Source organism: Ramularia collo-cygni (assembly GCF_900074925.1).
Source record: "Ramularia collo-cygni strain URUG2 genome assembly, contig: RCC_scaffold28, whole genome shotgun sequence".
NCBI classification, from domain to species: domain Eukaryota; kingdom Fungi; phylum Ascomycota; class Dothideomycetes; order Mycosphaerellales; family Mycosphaerellaceae; genus Ramularia; species Ramularia collo-cygni.
The window spans coordinates 128,113-149,341 of record NW_019716282.1 but is presented as its reverse complement, the minus strand read 5'-3'; the positions used below and the strand labels follow the sequence as shown (position 1 = coordinate 149,341).

General features: G+C 52.1%; 6 protein-coding genes; 3 read left to right on the top strand and 3 right to left on the bottom strand.

Moving 5' to 3' along the window:
* Nucleotides 1-336: 336 nt before the first annotated feature.
* RCC_11254 (related to tetracycline resistance protein (probable transport protein)) lies at nt 337-2,145 on the bottom strand (the record flags this gene model as incomplete). Its single annotated transcript, XM_023776476.1, has 1 exon — nt 337-2,145. One exon carries the CDS (start codon nt 2,143-2,145, stop codon nt 337-339), a length of 1,809 nt encoding a protein of 602 aa, XP_023632244.1.
* Nucleotides 2,146-3,059: 914 nt separating this feature from the next.
* RCC_11253 (uncharacterized protein) lies at nt 3,060-8,197 on the top strand (the record flags this gene model as incomplete). XM_023776475.1 has 3 exons in its annotated part: nt 3,060-6,793; nt 6,857-7,059; nt 7,149-8,197. 3 exons carry the CDS (start codon nt 3,060-3,062, stop codon nt 8,195-8,197), a joined length of 4,986 nt encoding a protein of 1,661 aa, XP_023632243.1.
* Nucleotides 8,198-8,960: 763 nt separating this feature from the next.
* Nucleotides 8,961-9,980, bottom strand: RCC_11252 (related to Pre-rRNA-processing protein ipi1; the record flags this gene model as incomplete). The annotated part of the gene is made up of 1 exon (XM_023776474.1): nt 8,961-9,980. One exon carries the CDS (start codon nt 9,978-9,980, stop codon nt 8,961-8,963), a length of 1,020 nt encoding a protein of 339 aa, XP_023632242.1.
* A 286-nt stretch (nt 9,981-10,266) lies between these two features.
* RCC_11251 (uncharacterized protein) lies at nt 10,267-10,744 on the top strand (the record flags this gene model as incomplete). XM_023776473.1 has 2 exons in its annotated part: nt 10,267-10,630; nt 10,698-10,744. The coding sequence occupies 2 exons, from the start codon at nt 10,267-10,269 to the stop codon at nt 10,742-10,744; spliced, it is 411 nt and encodes a 136-aa protein (XP_023632241.1).
* A 1,343-nt stretch (nt 10,745-12,087) lies between these two features.
* On the top strand, nt 12,088-14,873 carry RCC_11250 (uncharacterized protein; the record flags this gene model as incomplete). XM_023776472.1 has 3 exons in its annotated part: nt 12,088-13,224; nt 13,368-13,484; nt 13,536-14,873. The coding sequence occupies 3 exons, from the start codon at nt 12,088-12,090 to the stop codon at nt 14,871-14,873; spliced, it is 2,592 nt and encodes an 863-aa protein (XP_023632240.1).
* Nucleotides 14,874-15,283: 410 nt separating this feature from the next.
* On the bottom strand, nt 15,284-20,385 carry RCC_11249 (probable ABC multidrug transporter; the record flags this gene model as incomplete). XM_023776471.1 has 15 exons in its annotated part: nt 15,284-15,647; nt 15,717-16,048; nt 16,132-16,170; nt 16,224-16,264; nt 16,324-16,578; nt 16,651-16,759; nt 16,823-17,130; nt 17,180-17,491; nt 17,541-18,267; nt 18,325-18,486; nt 18,537-18,812; nt 18,870-19,438; nt 19,498-19,744; nt 19,799-19,895; nt 19,952-20,385. The coding sequence occupies 15 exons, from the start codon at nt 20,383-20,385 to the stop codon at nt 15,284-15,286; spliced, it is 4,272 nt and encodes a 1,423-aa protein (XP_023632239.1).
* Nucleotides 20,386-21,229: the final 844 nt, after the last annotated feature.

Genomic DNA, 21,229 nt, shown 5'->3' with positions numbered 1-21,229 from the left:
ATATATTATTGGGACTTGGGATTTATGTCAGGCTGATGATGCCGTGTTGAATATATGAGGCTTTGTTCTTCTACAGGTGTCTGAATCCAAGCAAAATATCCAGTATTGTAATTCGTACTGCTTCATGCGAACTCGGTAGATAATAGCCCTGTCTAACACACATGGCATCTCTCATCAATCAACCCTATGCATCCCTCGCACATGCACCGCGCAATCTATACAAGCGCGCTTTCCACTCCCTCCCTCCCCACACATACACATACACCCATGAAAAAAACGCCTCGCTAAACAAATCAATCCCAATCATATCCATATACATGTATGACGACACCCCCCTCACCTCCTCACAACAGTCTCATCATCCTCCTCCTCATCATCCTCATCCTCATCTCCCTCCTCCTCATCCTGACCTTCCTCCTCATCCCACCCCTCAGCCTCCAAACTCTTGCCCCGAATTCCAAAACTCATCAAAAACCCCACCAAACTAATCCCTCCAAACACCCCAAAAGCCAACGCTTCCCCTTTGGGATGAACCTTTGTCGCAGCAGAAAAAAGCGCACCACTAATAAACGGTCCTACCGCTCGGCCCAAAGCAGAAAGAGTTTGTGCCAAACCATTCAAAGCGCCCAAAACGGCGTGACTAGGTGCGGAATTCGTGATTAAGAGTAAAGCGGATGTGAGGCCTCCTACAGCCGCTACAGTCTTAATGATGAGGACCGCGCCTAATTCCACTCCCAACCAGATTCTTCCGGAGCGGGTTTCGGGATGTGTGCCGTTTCTTCCATCTTTGTAGCCGATCCAGGGCATCAGACAGAAGGAAATGACGAAACCGAAGAGGCCGATGCGGTAGGTGGATTTATTGCCCATGCGTTGGCGGAGTTTGCCGAAGATGCCGACTTGGAAGAGGATGGTGATTAGGCCGGCGAAGGCTAGGGAGGAGCCGATTTCGGTGGTGGAGAGGGAGCGGCCGGTGGGCGGGGAGGCTTGGGAGAAGATGGGGTAGAGGGAGTTGTAGGAGACGTTGCTGAGTTGGAAGATGAGGTAGGTGGAGAGGAGGAGGAGGGTGTCGCGGTTGACGACCTGGGACCATTTGAGATTTTCTTGCTGGTGTGAGGTTTGGGAGAGAGTCGTCGAGTCTTCCGAGTCGGAGTTGTAGGAGTTTTCTTGGAGGATGGGACGATGGGTGGGTCTGCGTTGGTGGGTGTGGTGGCGGGTGTATGAGGGATTGTGGGAGGAGCTGTTGAACTGCCAGATCCAGGAGAAGAGGCTTCCTATGCGCTTTCTCAGCGGAGGGAGCTCGTGATCGCTAATGTCGAGGGATTCCTTCAGGAAGAACGCTGTGAGGATGAGGTCCAGTGCTAGCACACCGGCGGCGAACAGGTTGGGGTACAGAAAGGGGTATTGGTGGCCTTCCTTTACTAGTAGTCCTCCAACAAGGGGTCCGGTAATTCCACCAATTCCATAGATCACCGGCAGATATGTGAATGCGCGGCTTTGGTTGGAACGATCGGTGATTTCACCCAGACACGTGCTGATAACACCCTGATTGCCATTGACCACGCCCATCAACGCCTGCACCACAACCGCCTGCCAGAAAGTCCTGCAGAATCCAAATGCCACAAAACATATCGCCGTGAGGAAGGTGCCCGTGAGCACAATCGGCTTCCGTCCCACGCGATCGGATAACCATCCCCACATGAAATTGGTCAAGAACTGGGCAAGCGCAAAGGCCGATGCGATGAGTCCTACATATAGGCCAATCTTGTCTTCGCTCACATCCGGGAACGAAGATGTCATATCAGGCAGGTAGGGTGATATCGAATTAAAGGCCGTCTGTTCGGCGAGGGAAATGRCGGCCAAGATGGCGAGTTGGCCTTTGGGGAGCGGCGTCTGATTGGAGGAGTCGGAGGCATGGGAATCGTCGTCGTCGCCGCCGCCGCCGTTGTGGTCGGATGGGGAAGGTGCGCCATTCGCGCTGCCGTTGAACGAGGCACCGCCCTTAAGATCCCTCCYCGTCGGCGGCGGGCGGCCTGCATTCCTGGGCGGCGCGGTGGGGAAGGTTTGGTAGTGGAGGGTTGACGACTGTCGCTGGCGGAGCATAGGCTTCGACGCCGAATCGGAGGTTTTCTTCGAGGGTGTCGCCATKCTTGCTCCTTGTATCTTTTATACTGTATGATGGGAGGGTTTCCCTTTTCTTTTACTCCGCGACTCTTGTACTTTCATGTCATGCCATGTTTCTCCTCGCTTGCATGCCCGTGTATCACTTATGATCCCTTCGTTTCTTTCGTGTCGGCTTGTGCAGCCTTGCACTGCTGGAGAAATCAGGGCCGACGTGTCAAGGATGATACGGTATGGAATTCTCCTTCGCCGCCGATGACGACGACGCCTCTCCGGGCCGAATGCCGCGAATCCACGACCTCACCTCATGTGCACTCTTCACTCCTGCTGTCATTGTGACAGGACCGACAATGACGATAGCGTCGATGGACGATTGCTAAATAAGACACGTTAAGGATTGTTCCCGCGTATAGCAACTYCGAGTCACGCGACATATTACCAGGGAATGCTTGCTTCGTCACGTGCTTCTCCACCTCGCACAGCCCTGTGAGTGTGTATACCACATATCGCAAGAGATCAGTAGTAACGCTTACTAGCTACACTATCTATTGTACGAAATGTGGGCTTCCTTCCTACCGAGATTCTCGTTCTAGACGTCCTACAGCCACGACCCATCGCAGACAGCGAATACCGATCCCCTTCACTATACAACATATTTCCCCTTCCGCCCCGCTTTCGACCTTACCATGACCAGAAGACGATGTCGACAAGCTAAGTGTGTGGGCAAGATCTCTCAGCTCTTTGTCATCTTCTAACAATTGTCACGTTCTTTGTCAACAAGATGCCAGAAACGGCGAGACCCCATTTCATTATCCTCCCTTTTCCACACGAATTCCTCATGCAATTCGCAAATGTCCCAGCAGCTGTTCGAGCGTACAAGGGCGGGATATTCTACTCCATAATTGCATATCAGGACATACTCGACCTTCCTAGCAGGCGCAATGGACTGGGCACCCGCGGCATGGGTGMACGGCATCTGGGGCATCGCTGCGTACATAGGCGATAGTGCGATTTGTTCCCCACCGCACACCATCTGTCCACCCTGCGAGCAATGCCTGCCTTGGCCCAATGGCACAAACCCAGATGGCACTCGTTGGCAAGCCGTGAAGATACCCGTAGTCTATACCGAATACATTCAGAGAAAGGATTGCGAGCCTAGGAATCCTACTACATTTCAAGCTCAATGCCCAACGCTGAAGCCCTGCTTTGATTGGAAAAACTGGTTGTCGGACCTGCGTCTGCCGGAATTGGATCTGGGCGAGGACTTTGTGCGGGATATATTGCCATGGCTTGTGGGATTGCTGGCTGTGCTTCTACTTCTGATATACTTGTTCTGTATTCCTTGTCGACACACTAGGCATCGTCCCAGCAGAAACGTCGGCGCTCCTGGAGGAAACCTGGGTGGTCCTAGTGGAAATAACGGCGGTCCTGGAGGAGGCGGTGGTGGCGGTGGCAGTGATCCTCCATCTTCTGATCTTCTTCGGGAAAAGGAGAGGCTTGAAGATGAGCTTGCGAGGTGCAGACAGCACGGAGTAGAACAACAGGCTAAGATCGATTCCCTCAAAGCTGCACAGACTTCCAACAATCAAACGGCGGCTGTCCGAGAGGCGCAACTCAGGGGAGACCTCGAGGACTGCCACAAGCGAGGCGCAGGACTTCAAGCCAAGATCGATTCCGATAAACTTCTTCTGGATGAGTGTATACGAGGAAGTCAAGTGCTCCAGGGGCAGCTGGCTAATGCGCAGGCAGTCGCCGACGAGGCCTCCAGGCAACTTGTAATCGCTGACAGGCAGGCAGCAGAGGATCCACTCGCTGAGTGCGAAAGAGGCCGCGCCGCGCTTCAGAGGCAACTCGACGATGCAAAGACGTTGGCCACGCAGTGTTTAGAACAGTTGAATGATACTGAGGCGAGGCTTGGTGAAGCCGTGAGGCGTCGCGAATCCCTTCAAAACCGACTTGATCTAACCAGAGCTTCCGAGGAAGACACTGAGAGGACGACCGATGGATCAAACTCGCTCCCTACCTCACATGTCACATCTGATGGAGATGCCCCTGACGACTTGGACAAATGCAGAGAAGAGCGTGCTGAGCTGCGGAGACAACTCCACGCCGCTCATGCCCTAGCATCGCAAGGCGCCGAGAAGCTTGCGAGGCTCGATCAGATTCTGCAGAACGGTCGAAGTGTCATCAACGGATCTCCAGAGCAGTATCCCAGCCCAACGCCTACTCCAGCACCTGCCGCATCAGCTCAGTCACCTTCTGATGACCTTGAGAGGTGCGAAGCCGATCGTAGGAGACTTCGGGATCAACTAGACACTGCTGCCGAAGCGGCTAGATTGGCTGCTACGGAGCTGGCGAATGCTCGTGCTGAGAATACAAGACTTGGCAATGCGCTTACTGAGCTCAACGCTACTTGGAATCCGACTCCAAATGCCACCAATAATGCTGCGACGAATACTGATGCCTCCCCCGATATCCACGCCGAATGTGAGACTAGACAAAGAACGCTGCAGGAGAGTCTTGATGCCGCTAGGACTGCCCAGGAAGCTGCGGAGACGCAGGTCACGGATCTGCAGAGTCAGATTGATGATGCTGCACAGGACGCAAATCGCTCTACAGACGGATCTAATTTGCCTCATGATGGCACAATACGAACCACTGGTGAATGCGAGGTTTGCGCCGCAACCAGAGCTGCTGTGCAAAATGACATTGCGCATGCGAATGCAGAAGCAGACAGAAAAGTCAAGGCAGCATTCGATCGGGTTGATAGAATCATGGAAGATTTTGAGTACAGGCAACTAAGAGACAAGCAGGACTATCAAGACCGCGAAGCGGAATTGAGGGAGCGGGAAAATCGAATTCCGGAACCTGAATGCGAAAGAAGTCTTCGGGAAGCTCAGAATCGTATTCAAGAGCTCAAAGAGATCATCAGTGGAGTCCAAAATGGCCCAGACGCTGAGTCGATTGACGAAGTAACCGGAAGTGGACCTCACGAGGATCGGACGCAGAATGAGTGCGAGAGAGAGCTCAGACGTATAACAAGGCAGCTTCAGCAGGCACAGATAGATCTTGCGACGGCTAATAGTTGGAGCGAGGAGCTCGAAGCGGAACTGGAGTTAAAGGCAATCCGGCTTTCTGAGCAATCGGGCCAAAGAAGCTCGACTTGCGAAGAAGATTGTCGAAGGGCAAAGGAGAAGCAAGATCAAGCCGAGCTCGATCTTCAGAGAGAGAGAGCCCACAATCTGATGACCATGGAAGTTACCACGACGTCCTTGGAGACTGTGCGTCGGGAGGTCGCGGATTTGAATCGACAGCTGGGTCAAGCGAGGGATGCTACTTCTAGGGCTGATCGGGCAAAGGGGCAAGCCAAGGATAGGTTGAGGGAATCCAGAGAGCACCTTGCCGCCATTCAGAGATCTCAGGACGAATCCAAAGGGCAGACAACACCTGCTACGGCACCAATGCCGGATGAAAACGAGGGTGCGTCAATTACTAACCCGCCTGTTGATCCTTGTGCCGATGTCAAGGCAGAACTCAGGGATGCCAGGGAGAAGATCGAACAGCTTAAGAACGACGTAACCGACGCAGAGGCTGCCCAGAAAGAAGCCGAAGATAAAGTCCGAGAACTCGAACAAACGCTAAGCGWTAAAGAAGATGATCATCAAATAACTCGTCTTACGTTGGTGCAAGAGCGCGAAGACGCTGAGAAAGAGTCCGCGGATCTCCAGGTATCTTTGGAAAGATTACAGAGGAGATTGGATTCCACTGCTACAGGATCTGGAGGGACCGATCAGGGGCAGGGGCCAGTGTCCGAGCCTGAAGAATCTTGTGATGAAGTCAGGGAGCAGCTGCGATTAGCACGGGAAGAGCTTGCAAGGCTTCGAAGAGGTACTGGCGCGCAAAACCAGCCGCCTGTCATCTCACCAGTGGACAGTTTCAGCTCTCTTCTGAGTGCACGCCCTTTGCAACCCCGTCAGAGTGCAAATGCTCCACCTCCACAACCACAGTCTCCTCCTGGGGAGAGATGGGCAGCTGAGCGAGGCGATGAGTGGGAGGCGGAATTTGAAGTGCAAAGAACCGCGCTTCGTGATCTTCTGAGTCAAAGGGTACTTGAACCACGCAATACCGCTCCGGATTCTGGATCTGAGGAGAATTGCGATGAGATCAGGAGACAATTAGCCGAAGCCAGAATTCGAATCCAGGAACTTGAGAGTCAAATCCAGAGACTTGGGGGTGAGCAGGCTCCCGCAGACCCGGACGCTTCGCCGGCTGAAGGTAACGGGGAGGACACAACACACGAGCATCACACAGAGCCAGCTGGAACTACCGACCACGGTGAGGCTCAAAGGCCAGCGTCTACGTTCATCTTCCACCAAAGTAACATTCCACTTGCGATACAGCATAGGCTGCTATCAATGTTCGAGGTGGTATTGACACGAATAAACTCTAACAGATCGAGCGAATCAAGGGTCGAATATGAAGAATTACTACAACAGTGGACCGAGCTCGTTCCTGAACTCGGACATGAACTCGTCCCGATCGATGAGGTTCCACGAGCTCTCCGGGATCTCCTTGGCGAATTATTGCATGAGTTTGAAGAATCGGTCACTACGGCAAATATCCAGATCGTACCGGGATATCCTAATGAGAAGCGCAAACGTATTAGCTATGAGGGGTGAGTAATGTGGTGGAGAATTGTCTGTTTCACAGTCGATTTCTAACCTGATGTGTATTGTAGGACGTTTAGAGATGGGGACGATTTATATCATCGCTTTGAGCTGAAAGATGATGAGGAGTATGCGAGAGTCAAAATCATGTCGAGAAACGACGCAAATTCTGCTGGAGTCAAGGGGATTTTGGAGGGACCGGAGACTCAGACGATTCGTGGCAGATGGYGGAGTAATGGGATGAGACGAGCGGTTCAACAGGGGAATGCTGAAAGTGAGTACAACGTTTCGCAGAGCGAGGGTTGCGGAGTGTCCACATTCTTCCAACCATTCGAAGTATGTACTAACACTATCATCCAACAGGTCTTCGTCCACTACCAATCACACCCCCTTGGCAAATAAGGCAAAGAGAACTCGCGAGACAAAGGGCCCTCGAAGGCGAAACCACTCCCTCTCCCTCCGACGGAACAACAACAGAATCCACCCCTACAACCAACCGAACAGCATCCACGACCATTGGCCTCGGAACCCAAGAAGATTTTGAAGCGAGAACAGAACAAGCCGAGCGCAATCGAGCTTTCCGTGCCGAAGAAGCTGCTCGAAGGGGGAATCCTAATTATTACACCGAACAAGGCATTATTGAGCGTCAACCAGCGAATAAAGCTATTCCTATCGTACGTCCTCCTTCTTCCAGGAGATCCAAGAGCGTAGATCATGAGGATGTTGATCGTGGTCCATCTCAACAGGAAAGATCTAGACGATTCTCGCATCCGTCAACAAGTCCCACGCCGACTAGAAGAAACCCGCTTCCGTCCTCTAGTCTTGGAAATACAGTAGATGCAACCGAGGATGTCAAAATTCCTCCTTTCCGTCGACCTTCTGAAACGGCTGCGCCATCATGGCCTGGTTTTGGACCTGCGGTACCCACGGGACCGAGAATTCCGACGGGATCGCGCATATCATCAAATTTGCAGGGAATTCCTCCTTCTTATCAACAGCCTCCTCCATCGAGGATTTCTTCTGGGGTTATAGGAGATGCAGATCGGCGTCGTACGTCGATTCGCATGCCGGAATTCGGAGCTGGAGATGCTCGGCATGCTGAGAGGAATGTCTCGCCTGATCATCATGCTCCCGCAGCTGAAAATACGAGTAGTGTATCGACTGGAGGTGTGACAAATCCACCGATCCGGCAAGGTCAGTTAATGTCTCCGGATTTTACGGATCCGTTTCAGGATCCACCTAGCATTACTACTCCCGCCCCTCCACTTCCGAATACAAATGGTAACTCAGCAATAACTCCCGTCCCAACGCAATCTACACAGCAGCCAACAAGTGCAGAACCGAGACCTGCTACCACGAAGTCCAGGGGCGTCGGATTGAAGGACTCGTATTGGGCTGTTCCTAGGGACTAGAAGACGGCATATGCGATGAGTATAGACTTATCAGCTGCGATAGGTACGAGTACAGGATAAATGATTGTCGAGAGGAAGCTTGGAGGTGGTGGTTTCATGGGCTTGATGTGGGGGGATTAGGCCTTTGAATTGGTTTGCTTTGTCAATGGAGTTGGGATGGGGGATTTCGTCTTTGGGGGATGAGGAGCGAGGGAAGGGGAGGGAGATGAGAATGATGGGAAAGGTGGTGGGAAAGGAGAAAGTAAATGAGGGGAGGAAGGGTTGCCATTTCAATTCATTTTGAGATTTCGCTTCTTGGTTGATATGTAATGATCTCCGCGCGGGATTTCTTGTTTAGATGTAGTGAGTTTTCTGTCCACTGGAATGCCATGATACATTTCATGATATGGCTATGAATCAACTGGTTTCCGTCTTGCTCAAGTTCGCGCTTCGATCTTCCATTGTCGTCGGTTTCGGTGAGGACCTGGTTGGATTTCTGGGTGCATCTAGGGCTTGTAACTGCGCTTCGGGAGGTTGGAGTAGGTCTTTATTCGACATTCGATGGGAACAGGGTGTTTCGTGAGTCGAGAGGTAAAGCTGTCATCTCAACAGAGCACTTCATCGAGGGAGTGCAGAAACTGCAATTCGTGATTTGATGCGCATGTGAAGGCACAAACGCCCATCGATGAATTTTCCTATCATGGTCAACGACTCAGAGGTTTTACTAGCTCCTGATCTTTCCTTCGTCTTTTTTCGCTGGAGACTTCAGACTCGACATCTGCTCTCATCCCACAGACCGCTCCACTAACTTCAACGCCTTATCAACCATAGACGCCGCTCGACCCAGCTCCCCACCCTCCCTCTTCGCCYCCATCACTCCCTTTGCAATCGCAGCATCCATACCCAAGTCAACAAATACATTCATGCGCTCCTCTGCATCATCGTACACTTCTCCTTCCACATCCCGCGGCGCACCGAATAGATTGAGGTGGCCGTATGCATTGCTTCTTTGGGGTAGTAAATGCGCATCGCATTGCCAGAGAGGGAAGAGAGTAGCAGCCCTGTCAGCTTCTGCTTTGGGATCTGGAGGTGCGCGCCTCAATCCCGCGTGGAGGAAATGCGCGAGAGTTGTGATTTGGTGGATGAGGAGTTTGTTGCTGCCGAGTTTCGTTGTGGTGGATTTCGCKGCTGTCCATTTGTCGGACGTGGCACTCTTCGCTATAATGCCATGCCATGAGAGGAGGTTCTGAAATGTTTGTAGCGTTTTGATCCAGCCGCCTGCAACGCTCACCACCGCTTCTCCGTTGATTTCCAGAAGCCAATCCAGGACATCGAGTGAGGTTTTGCGGATGTCGGCGGAGAGATGTGTCATTCCCGCTCGGGTGTAGAGAAGTGCTTGGTCCAGCGCTCCGATCTGGTTCTTGGGGAGAACTTTGAATAGTTTGAGAACCTGCTGCCGGACCGAAGAACTGGCATCGAGGATCAAATGTTGCGCTTTGTTCAATACGACTGATGCGGGTTGTGGCAGAGAATGCGGAGATGCGGACACGGTGTTGGTGAGATAGGTGAGGACATCTTTTCGTTGCGAATCGTTTCTACTGCTCAGAAGCGACAGATTGTGGTTGAATAGAGCTACGGCATCGCGTCCACTTTCACTCAGGCTCTGCTGCTTGAGCACAATCGATCGGGCTGCGAAGCTGGTGTCTGTGGCATTCGTGTTCTTGGGACGGGCCTTGCCGACTTTTAGTTTGGGCTTTTGGAAGTCTTTCTTCTTCTCGTTCTTCTTCTTGGTGGAAGAGCCCATGTTGGCTCAGCCACAATCTAAGTAATCTGTTCGGGACTGGGGTGAGTCGTCGAGTTGGGAGAGTGTCATGAGTGATGTCTGGGTGCGGATTGAATGTGAAGATGTGAAGTCAAAAAATAAATTTGGCGGGATCTGCGGGTCCCGGGAGCTATCCGAAAAGCCATCAAAGCGATAGCGGATATTGATGGGGTCTTGTTCAATACGATAAGGAAAGCATGACCACCCGACGCTCCTAGCAACCACGGCAAATAAACAACGCTCTCCCCAACATCCACCACCAGGTATCATGCAGCAGCCCACTCCGTCCGAGGAGACGGCCAATCTCCTCGCTCGACTTTCCTCGCGACCCGGAGTGCAGGGAACTCTGATCTTGTCTCGCGACACGGGCTCCATTGTCCGCTCTTCAGGATTGTTGACCGAGGAGGAAGATGGCGACGCTGAGGCTGCTCGTCCGACCAGCAGCGATGCCACCAATGGCACCGATGGCGAGGCGGCGAAGAAAGGGACCCGCCGGGCGGAAGATGTGGCGCGGCTGGTGTGGAGATTTGTGCAGAGTGCAGGCAGCATGATTGAAGAGCTCAATGGCGAGTCGGATGAGGCCAAGTTGCTGCGTATCCGTACGAGGAAGAATGAGGTGGTCATTGTGCCTGGTATGTCATATCATTCCATGCATGGTATGTGTGGCGAGATGTGGTGCTGACTGTGTTCTGGCTCCAGATGCGAAGTTCCTGCTGGTTGTCATCCATGACACTCCTCCTGCGTGAGACGATGGAAGAACTCGACCAGACATACTGGTCAAAAGCAATCCAGCCCCAGCGCCCGCAGAGCCCAGTGGTTGCATCATATGCCACCGGAAGTCCCGTGGAGAAAGGCTCAAATTGGCGCATAGCACTGGTTGTCGTCGGGACAAGGTGCGATTCCAACCGAGCTGGCAGTGTTCAACAAGAGGACTACAAGGGAAGCCGATAAGACTTGCTGCCGAGTGACAGTCCGGTTTGCGGGACCTTGGAAGACGACTTCGAGAAGAGTCTCGATGGCAAGCAATCAACGATGCTAGCAACCGTATGGTGTACGCATCTGGTGGTCAAGGGAAAGACATTCGAGACATTTATCCCATCTGGCTGAAAACGATATCAGTCTCGAGACTGATGAACAAGGAAACGACACCCATGGCTCTCACTGACATCCACCACATGAACATGCACGCCATGAACAAACCATCTCTCGCTCTCGTCAGGCACAACATGATTACCGCCCATCTGCCGCTTCCTCATCCTACCATGCTCGGCAAACTTCCAATCCTCCAATACATAGGGCTGGTCCCACTTCGTCCCATTATGCGCATGGAATCAGACGTGTAGACTTTCGCGATGACTTCTGGGTTTCTGGTGGGTTGGGGCGTTGACACAGTTATGTTTGTAGCATACTGGTCGCGACACTTTGTGTTCCAAATGTCTTGGGCTACCTCTACTCTGGCATGTGCTGTTTCCGCTGTGAAAGGTAGTACCAACGAGATCGTCGTTGTTCGGTAGACAGTTGTGAGAGATTACAATGAGAAAGATGGCGGCGAATGAGGAAGACCTGTCTAGCCTTCCCTCTGTAGCTGAGGGCGTGATTGAGTATCGAAGGTTGCGATTGTTTGCGTAGTAGGTTGAGATTTGGTAGAGATCTGGACAAGGCTTTGTGACAGCTTCAGCTGCAGCTGACAAAGGTTGAGGAAGAGCGCAGGAAGGATCCGAAGGATCACAGCACCTCACCATCTTCAGATATCGTAGACGGTACATCCAAGGCTTGACGCATGCTCCATGAAAGAAATACAATATACCAACAATCGTTCTCCGCACACAACTCATACAAAGCTACAGTACCACACGTTCGTTTTCGGCCCCGATATTGTCAACACGCGGCCCGCAGCCAAGACCCAGGCATTCCGTCCCAAGCTCCGAGCCTCAGGACTCCATCATCCGCACTACGAGCTGGACTCGTGGTCGCAGAACGGAATCTCCATTGCGGCGTAGGCCATACTCCTCGGCCTCGGGACGGGGAGTGACACAGTCTCCTTTACCATCTTCAACGCCGCCCACGCCCCTCTTGACACCACATAGCCATGACGGACGAAGTAAGCAGCAGTCTGCCGCAGTCAACCACGAATAGCCAGTCCAATGCCCAGCATTTGCGACAGAAACGAGCACGATCACAACTATCTTGTATCCCTTGCCGCCTTGGTAAGCTCAAGTGTGATCGAGTCCACGAGCCCGCGTGTGACCAATGTATCAAACGCAATCGCGAGACAAGCTGTAAATGGGCGCCTCCGCCGACCAAACAGAAGAATACACAGAATGTAAAGAGTCGAGTAAGGCAATTGGAGAGCATGGTAATCGATTTGATGAACCAGCAGAATGGGAATCACTCCTTGGCGGGGAATGAGAGGAAGGACTCCACAGGAAACCGATCCACCGGTGAGCCTACGCCTCCATCTTCAGACGAGAACGATTCGCTGCCATCGAAGGAGGATGTCGACTGTGCGGTGAAGCCGTTTGGGAAGATGAAGATTAGCAAGAATGAGATTTCTTACGTTGGTGAGACGCATTGGAGGGCTATCTTGAGTGGCATAGATAGCCTTCGAAGAGAATTGGAAGACGAAGAAGATGTGAGACATGTTGAGGAGGATGATGATTCTGCCAATACACCTCCCTGGAGGCACGACGCCAATGATGCCAATTCTGGCTGGCAAGACCCAGTCGTACCGACAAACGGGCTTGGATTTGTGTTGAGAAATTCTGGCCGGATGACGAGAGAACAACTCATCGCCTCTGTGCCTGAGAAGCGTATAGCGGATCGCCTGCTGAGTCTGTGGTTCAACTCACCGGATCCCTTCAAGCCGATTCTCCACGGCCCCAGCTTTCAAGAACAGTATCGCTCGTTTCTACGAGACCCATCACAGACACCCACCATGTGGCTTGGCTTGCTGTTCGCCATTTTGAGTCTGGCGGCTTCTTTCGGACTGCGAGATTGTGATCCGAATAGTCCAAGTGGACGAAACGTTGCTGCTGAAGTCGGTAGATACCACGCTCTGGCTGCGTCTGCTGCCGTTCTGGCGGACTTTACGAAACCCAAGCAGCATACTATTGAATGCCTTTTGCTCTATGGAGCTGGTCTGAGGAGCAGCAGTAATGCTTTTGTGAATGTATGGCTGATGATTGGACTTTGCGTGAGATTAGCTCTACGTATGGGGTATCACCGGGTGAGTTTGTGATTCACGGTCCCGCTAGCACAGTCTCTGCATGTCCTCATAACGTTACTGCTGGTTGCCTTGATTAAGATGCCCTGATCGAGAGTGTCGTCGCCAGCTGTACAATATAGACTGATGCTGATAATCTCGTCTAGGACTCCKCCAACTACCCAGCCATCTCGCCGTTCCATGGCGAGATGAGGCGCCGGGTATGGGCTGCAATTACTATGCTGGATGTGCTGATATCTTTCCAGCTGGCTCTTCCTTCCATGGTACGATTGATTCTACATGCGGTCCCCAACCCACTGACACGACAATAATAGGTCAAGACTGTTGTGTCAGACACGCAGCCACCTCGCAATCTTCTAGACCGTGACTTCAATGTTGACACCAAAGTGTTACCTCCCAGCCGCGGTGTAGATGAGCTGACGCCATCATCATATACGAGAAGCAAGTTAAGGATAGTGACCATCTTTGCAGAAGCTGCGGAGTTGAGTCACGCCACCATACCGCCCTCGCACGACGAAATGATGGAACTCGACCGCAGACTTGAAGAAGCGAAGATGCAGCTGCCTCCTCTCTTGCAAATGCCCGATATCAGTGAGCTTGTCACGGATCCTGCCGAGCAGTTGATGTGCCGTTTCAATATAGACCTCCTCTATCTCAAGACCAAGATTGTCCTACACAGACGATACATGGAGACGCCATTCTTGCACCTCATGCCTCAGGAGCAGAAACTGGGCATCGGCATGAGCAGGAGGCTCGCTGTGGACTCCGCACTAAGCGTGCTCCAACACCACCACACGATCTTCACCGCCAGTCAACCCGGTGGACAGCTCGAGCAAGTCTCTTGGTACATGGGAAGCATCTCCACGCATGACTTTCTCCTTGCTGCCATGGTCATCTGTCTCGAACTTTCTCAACAAATCACCTCATCGTCCGTATTGAACCCGAATGGGCCTCAATGTCCTCGTCGTTTGGCTCAAATAGAGGCTCTGGAACGAAGTCAACAGATTTGGGAGTCTACTGGTCGGAAACGGCGTGCGGCCCGTTTACAGGGCCGAGATCCGAATCTCGCTAGAGAGTATATGTTGGACGACACGGAGAAGGCTGCTGTTGCGATGCGTGTCATGCTTAACAAGGTCAAACAGCGATTTCCCACGCAAGAGTCTGTCGAGTCTGAGAAGGTGCAGGGTAGTAGTGTTTTTACTACACCCTCTTTAGGTGCCACGAGCACGGCACCTTCCGGAGGGACCTCATTTAATAATCAGCTTTGGGACAGCAATATGTCCGGCAACTTGGAAATGACCAATATGCAGTATTACACCCCCAACGACGAAAACCTCTCCAATCCCAACACAAACAATCCCTACGATATGCCCCCTCAACTCGACTATCTCGGAGACATGCTCGATAATTCGGGAGTGATTGATTGGAATATGTTCGATACAGGAGTGAATAAAAGTCCCACTACTCAAGAGGAGGGCCACCAATTTTTGGATTATTCGCCGGACGATATACTGCGAATTCCTGTCGCTGGGAATGCTTTGATGGGTGATGGGACTGGGCCTGGTACTGGGGGGAATTTGCCTGAGGGATGGCTTTCGTTTCGGGATATGGATGATGTGGGATTTGATGTTGTGTCGGAGTTTTGTTTTTGATGCGTGCGGGGACGGCTTGGGGGGGTGGTGGTGGAGGGGATATGTAGGCGTGGAAAGGCGGCGAGCTTCGATTTCGGCGGGCTTTGCTTTAGTTTGGTAACTGCGCTGCGGCGCGGAATGTCAGTGGTGGAGGGTTCTTTGAAAGTGGTATGGTATGGAGAATGTCTCGACAATTCGTGAGAAATCGAGTGAGATAGTTGGAATTTTTCCGAATTTCTTGGCTATCAGATGTAAGTAAGCTTCATGCGCCATGGGAAGAACTCATTGCAAACACCCGTCCCGAACATTTCAGCAACAATCTATAGTTGTCATACATACATGGATCTATTAATCTTAATCCCCTTTTCCTCTTCAGCGCTTCTCCTAAAACCAACTCCAAACCCCTCAGACCCTCGATAAGTGCAAATCTCTCACTGCGCCTTCTTAGAAGCTTTAGTTCTCAACTTCATCAAAAGATAAACCATTCCATAGCTCGAAATGGCAAAGATCACACAAATAGCCGCATTCCTCCAGCCATAGTAGTAATCTTTCAAGTTGATGGTATACAAATAATCCGAGCCGGTGGTATAGACACAGACTCTACAATCGGTCAAAGCATCGGGGTTGGTGAGATTGTTTCTGGAACCGGGTCCGGCGAGGTAAGGTGCCAAATATTCAGCACAATTCATCCCCGAAGGAGGATTGAAACGTGCGAATTCCGAGGGTTTGCAATTTACGGGACGGTCGAAATCTGCGAAGACTAGGAGGGCTCCCATGAGGTAGGTAAAAGGGTTCCTGGGGCTTGTAGTTAGTACACACATATATTATGTAAGTGAGAGTGGAAGAGATTTGTGGGAGCCTTACAGATAGTACATCCAGTAGCGCCAGAACTCCTGGATCTGGGCATAGGGGACTAGGACTCCGCAGAATGAGACCAGGGTGCCTAATAATAGCGGGTTTACCAGGGATGCGAAGACGGCATTGGGGGCATAAGCCGCGACGAACTGGCCGATTCCGGTGTAAATGAACTCATATACCAGCATGACGAATAGAGTGCTCCCTGCGCGTGAGTGTTCGGTGGGGAAGCCGACGGTGTAGTACATGCAGAAGAAGTATAGGAGGCCGCAAATGATCAGGTAGGGGATCTCGGAGACGATCAGACCGGTGACGAATGGTGCCCAGTGGTACATTTTGGACTGTGCACAGAAGTGTCAGTAATGTTCTTTTACCAGCCGAGAAATTTTTCCAGTCTCGACAGCCACTTGACATTGCTTCTTACCTTCTTCTCTCTAGTCTCGTAGATGTCGCGTCGTTCAATCTGGTCGAGCGTTAGTAGTGTCCGCCAACGCGGAGGAAAACAAAGACACTGACAAACAGCGGCTGAAGCTGAGCAATGACTCCCGGAGCAACGACTAGAAGCAGATTAGTAAATTCAATGGAGTGGCCAAGAAGGACAAGTGAGTAAACTCACAGATGAAGTTGAACAGAGCAAAGAGCACCTCTTGCTGACCGGCGGTCGAGGTTTTGATTTTCCAAAACGTGAATCCATTGAAGAGTCCCAAGCCGATGTGAAGAGCAATCTTGTTGTTGATGTAGTCGACGTTGCGATAGAGAGCCACATTCATGCGATGGGTAACGAGTCGTGTCTGGGCGATGAGAGACGTGGCAAATTCATGTCCGTCATCTTCTGTTCCGGGAGGCTTCCCAGCTGCAGTGGTGATTATGTCTACGAACAGACTTGCGGTTAGCTGGCCAGTTCTCGTCTCGATTCGTAGTGATGTGGGAAGGGCCAACGTACCTTCGAGATCGTTGTCCAACTTCTGTGACTCGGGAGACGCAAGCCAGACTTCGTTCCAATCCTTACCCTTGGACAGTCTTCCGGAGACAACGTCGATCATATGCTCGGCCTGAGATTCGGAGTTAGTCAGAATCACTCAAGCTAGTACATGTTCTGCTTTCGATCATCTTACCGGGTTCGAACTAGGCGGACAAGGCACACCATTCCGGGCAAAGTATTCGCGAACAGTCGCAGCTTTATCACCAATATCGCCAAAGTAAACAGTCTTACCACCCTTCGCAAGAAGCAAGAGTGTATCGAATTGGGCGAAAAGCTGAGCAGAAGGTTGATGAATCGTGACCAAAACAGCCTGTCCAGCGTCTGCAAGTTTGCGAAGGAACTGGACAGTACTGAAAGCCGCTTGGCCATCAAGTCCGGAGGTTGGCTCGTCTAGGAAGATCAGGATCGAAGGTTTCGAGACGAGTTCGACACCGATGGTCACTAGAGAAAGTCAGACGAGGATGGAAGGGATCAATCCGCGTATACTTACCTCGTTTCCGTTGCTCGACACTCAGTCCAAAACCGATTCGCCCAATAAGTGTGTGTTCGAGATCGCGGAGCTCGAGCAGATCGATGATAGTGTCAACATAGGCAAGCTTTTCTTCCCGGGGGACATCTCGGGGTTGGCGAAGGAGAGCGGAGAACTCCAAGGCCTCTCGTACAGTGGAATAGGCTTCGTGGACATCGAGCTGCTCACAATAGCCAGCAGATCGCTGGAATGAGACTGGCAAAGGGCGTCCATCTACCATGATTTCTCCGCGGATCGTACCATCTGTCTTGCGCTGGGCTAGCACATCAAGTACTGTAAATGTGTTAGTAGGATACACCCTCGCAGGTTGGATGGATCTTACAAGTAGTCTTTCCAGCACCAGAACTGCCCATCAGTGCACCTAGCATGCCAGGCTTGACATATCCGTGCACATTGTCGAGAAGAATACGATCGCCTGAAGGAGTCTTGACAGTATATGTCAAATTGCGCCAGGTGAAGACCGATGTGTTTCGGACCAATTGAGTGTCCTTTCCGGAATCTGGCATTCTTCTTTCCATTTCGGTCTCATGTTCCTTTTCCTTGTGGGAGGAGGCGATACTGCCCACTTCCGCCATTGCAGATTCTTCATCACTCATGACAGCCGCGTGTTTCATCGCCCTTTCACGGGGAACCACAAGATTTTGGCCGGCCTCGCTCGCATCACGCCAGCGACGGGTGAATATCACAGTCAATGCAGTGAAAAAGGCCCACCACGCGAAAAGGATCCCAACGTTGCGCCAAATGTGACTCTTTGAGTAGGACAAGCTTGCCAGGTAATCCTCGCCACGAACAAAGTCTTCATAAGGTCGAGCGCCTCCAACTCCAGAACAAGCTGCTGGGGCATCCGCATACTGTGGTAGAAAGTTCGGGATTTTATTGGCGTTTGCACACGGAATTGTCTTGCCTTTGAACTCGTTGGACATGAGAGATTCAAATGCATAGGCCAGCGGATTGATCCAGTAGATCCAGACGAGCCAGGGATGCATTTGAGGCTTCGGTTGTTCGTAGCCGACAAATGTGATGAGCGCAGAGACTGCGAAGCCGGATACCTGGAAGTAATCAGTGCTGCACAACTCGCATCTTGCACGAATGCGGGTGATACGAACCTTGGACGCGGCATCGAACGTGGGAAATGCTGCACCGACCATACGGAAAAAGGCCGTCATGGTGAAAGTAGCCAGAAGAGTGATGAACCAGAACGTCATGAAAGCATCGGCGGTGGGCGTCAAACCGGTCATCCAATACAGTATCACGTCGAAACTGGTAACCTGAAGAGTGTCAGCCTTGAATGGAGCTGTACGCTCCCGGACCAACGTACCTGGATGATTAATATGGGCACATCAGCAGCGATTTGGGCGATACAAAAGGCAGCGGGATCGTAAAACGCAAATGCTTTGTGCTTCGTCAAGACCGGTCGGCCAGCGAAAGAGTCGGTGACCTCAGACATGGCGAGGAGGGAGTTGTAAAGTAGGGAAAGGAAGACGGCTCCGCCTTTGGAGAACAGGCCGGACGAGTTTTCTGGTGCGTTATAGAAGAGCGAGCCTCCAACCAAAGCCTGGATGATTGTGGCAACTTGCTTGATGATGAAAGTGGCCTGTCACGAATGGTTATTAGTCTGTTTGTCTGCAAGGATTGTATTGTTCGTGCTTACCTTGTCACCCCAGAGGATCTGATATTGGCGGACCACACAGGCTCGAATTTGGGTCATGAAGGTGACTGTAAGTGGCGACTTTTTGGACAGCGAGTTGGCCTTGTCCAAGGCTACTGCCTCTTTGAATTGCTGGGTCCAGCGGGCTGCTTCGTCGGAAGATGGGAAATCGAGCTCTGTATCCATCAAAGGCTTGATAGTCGACTGCTCAAAAGCTACACGGAGGTCTGCAGCATTCCGGGGGAACCGATTCTTGAATCCTTTACGGATTGTTCGTTCGCTTGGTACTGTGACGCCGGTGAGGAAATCTGCCACATTTGCTGCATCATCACAGACAAAGCCTTGGGCGTGCATGAACGGCCGAGCCTGTGATGTGGGTCCGTAGAAGACCTGCTCGCCCTCGTCAAGAACGAGTACCTTGTCAAAAAGATCAAAGATACCGTTACCGGCCTGATACAAAGTCACAATGGTCGTCAGGCCAAGCTCATCGGTCAAGGCTCGCAATGCGCGTGCCCAATCCAACGCACTCGAAGCATCAAGACCACGAGTCGAGTTGTCCCAACAGTAGATACCTGGAAGCAAGGTCAGTCTGTGGTGACGCCGCCAAAGACCGGACGTCGGGATGTCATACTTGCATGTGTGGCGAGAGTCTCGATGATGGACACACGTTTCCGCTCGCCGCCGCTGACGCCACGGACAAATGCATCGCCGACCTTGGTATCAGATGTATGAGCGATTCCCATGGACTCTAGAAGAAACTCCTTCATGCCGAGACGATGCTTCTCGGAGGATTCGGCATCAGCGGGAAGGGTTGCTGGCGTTTTGAGTCGGGTAGCAAAGTCCATTGTGCGGCCGACTGTAAGCGTCGGATAGAAGATCTGCAAGAAAGAGTGAGTAACTGTGTGATGTGTATCCAAATTTGACATGCTTACCTCTTCCTCCGTGTTCATGACAATTTGTCCGCGGTACTGCTCAGCTTCCTGTGGATCCATGGTCCCGTAATGTATCTCGCCGGAGATATCGGCGTACCTATCGCTTCTGTTCAGCTCTAAGACTCTCTATTCCGTCCTACACATTCARCATACCCCTTCCTGCGATTGCCGAGAATTTTCAACAGACTTGTGCAGCCGGCACCAGGACGTCCGAGAACGAGCAACATCTCGCCTGGACGAAMACATCCCGAACTCGAATTGACAATCGTCTTGAGGCCCGCCYTCCCCCGGCCATCCTTCATTTGCTGCGGAATATTGAACTGACTGAGAAAGTTGTCGTGAATTGYCGTCCCACTGCTGATGCCTTTGATGGTCAGGTCCTTCCAGGCGATGCCCAGGCGTCGGCTCTCAGCCTTGTCGTTGGCGTGGTATGTGCGGACGTAGTTCATGAGTCGCCAGTCTTCGGCCTTGCTGATGGGCTGGTCATCTTTCTCGTCGTATCGCTTGTCCTGAGGGTCGGGCTGCCCCGACCATGTTCGCGAAAGGCTTTCAACGATGCTGTCGCCGCAGCCTGAGGGAACCGCCATCGGGAAGAGCTGACCGAACTGCCAGTGAAGGTCAGGGTATGGGAGGAAGATTGTTCAAAACAGATGTCAGACAGGTCATTGGGTCATGGGGAACATCAAAGGTATAAAAAAGAGATGGCCGAACAGGGCAACTTAGTCTCTTCCACCCCCCCCCCGGCCAGCCATGATGTCTTCACATCATCGACACATGAATACGGATGGTGTCTAGTCTAGTCTACAATGACACGATACCCTGGCGCGGACGCCCCATAGCTCCGTCCTCGCAAGTTGCGGCAGTATGGGATGATGATGCCAAATCAAGACAGCGTCGACATCCAGCCAGCCAGCCAGCCCGGATGCGGGCCATGCAACAACCCGCACGTCCTTCACCGGCCATGTGCAGGGGTCGCAGCGGAGTCGGACCCTACCTGGATCTCCCTCTTCAAGACCCGGCGATGTTGAGGTTGAGGGCAGAGGAGGAGGTGGATCGAGTTAGGGCCGCCCGACATTTCGGAGCTTCGGACTTTTCTCCTCCACACGTGACCAGATTGGCACGTGCTCTACCCTTCTGCCTCCTTCCCGGGATGTCGTTGACTCCGGATCCGTGACCACACGAGCACCAAAGACCTGAGAAAAAAAAATGGTTCGAGGGCATGGGACGCACACGAGGCGGACCAACTTTCCGCCGGTCGGCGCTATTTGAAGGTCCAAGTCAGCTCGAGTTGAGCCGTGGCCGACACAGCGTCTCCTTGAATAGTAATCGGAGGCAGTTTGATATATAGTCTCAGGATGGGTCCCAAAACGCTGTTGCTAACAATCTAACAGATCTTACCCTCCAATACGCTGCACAGCACCGCTTTTTGTT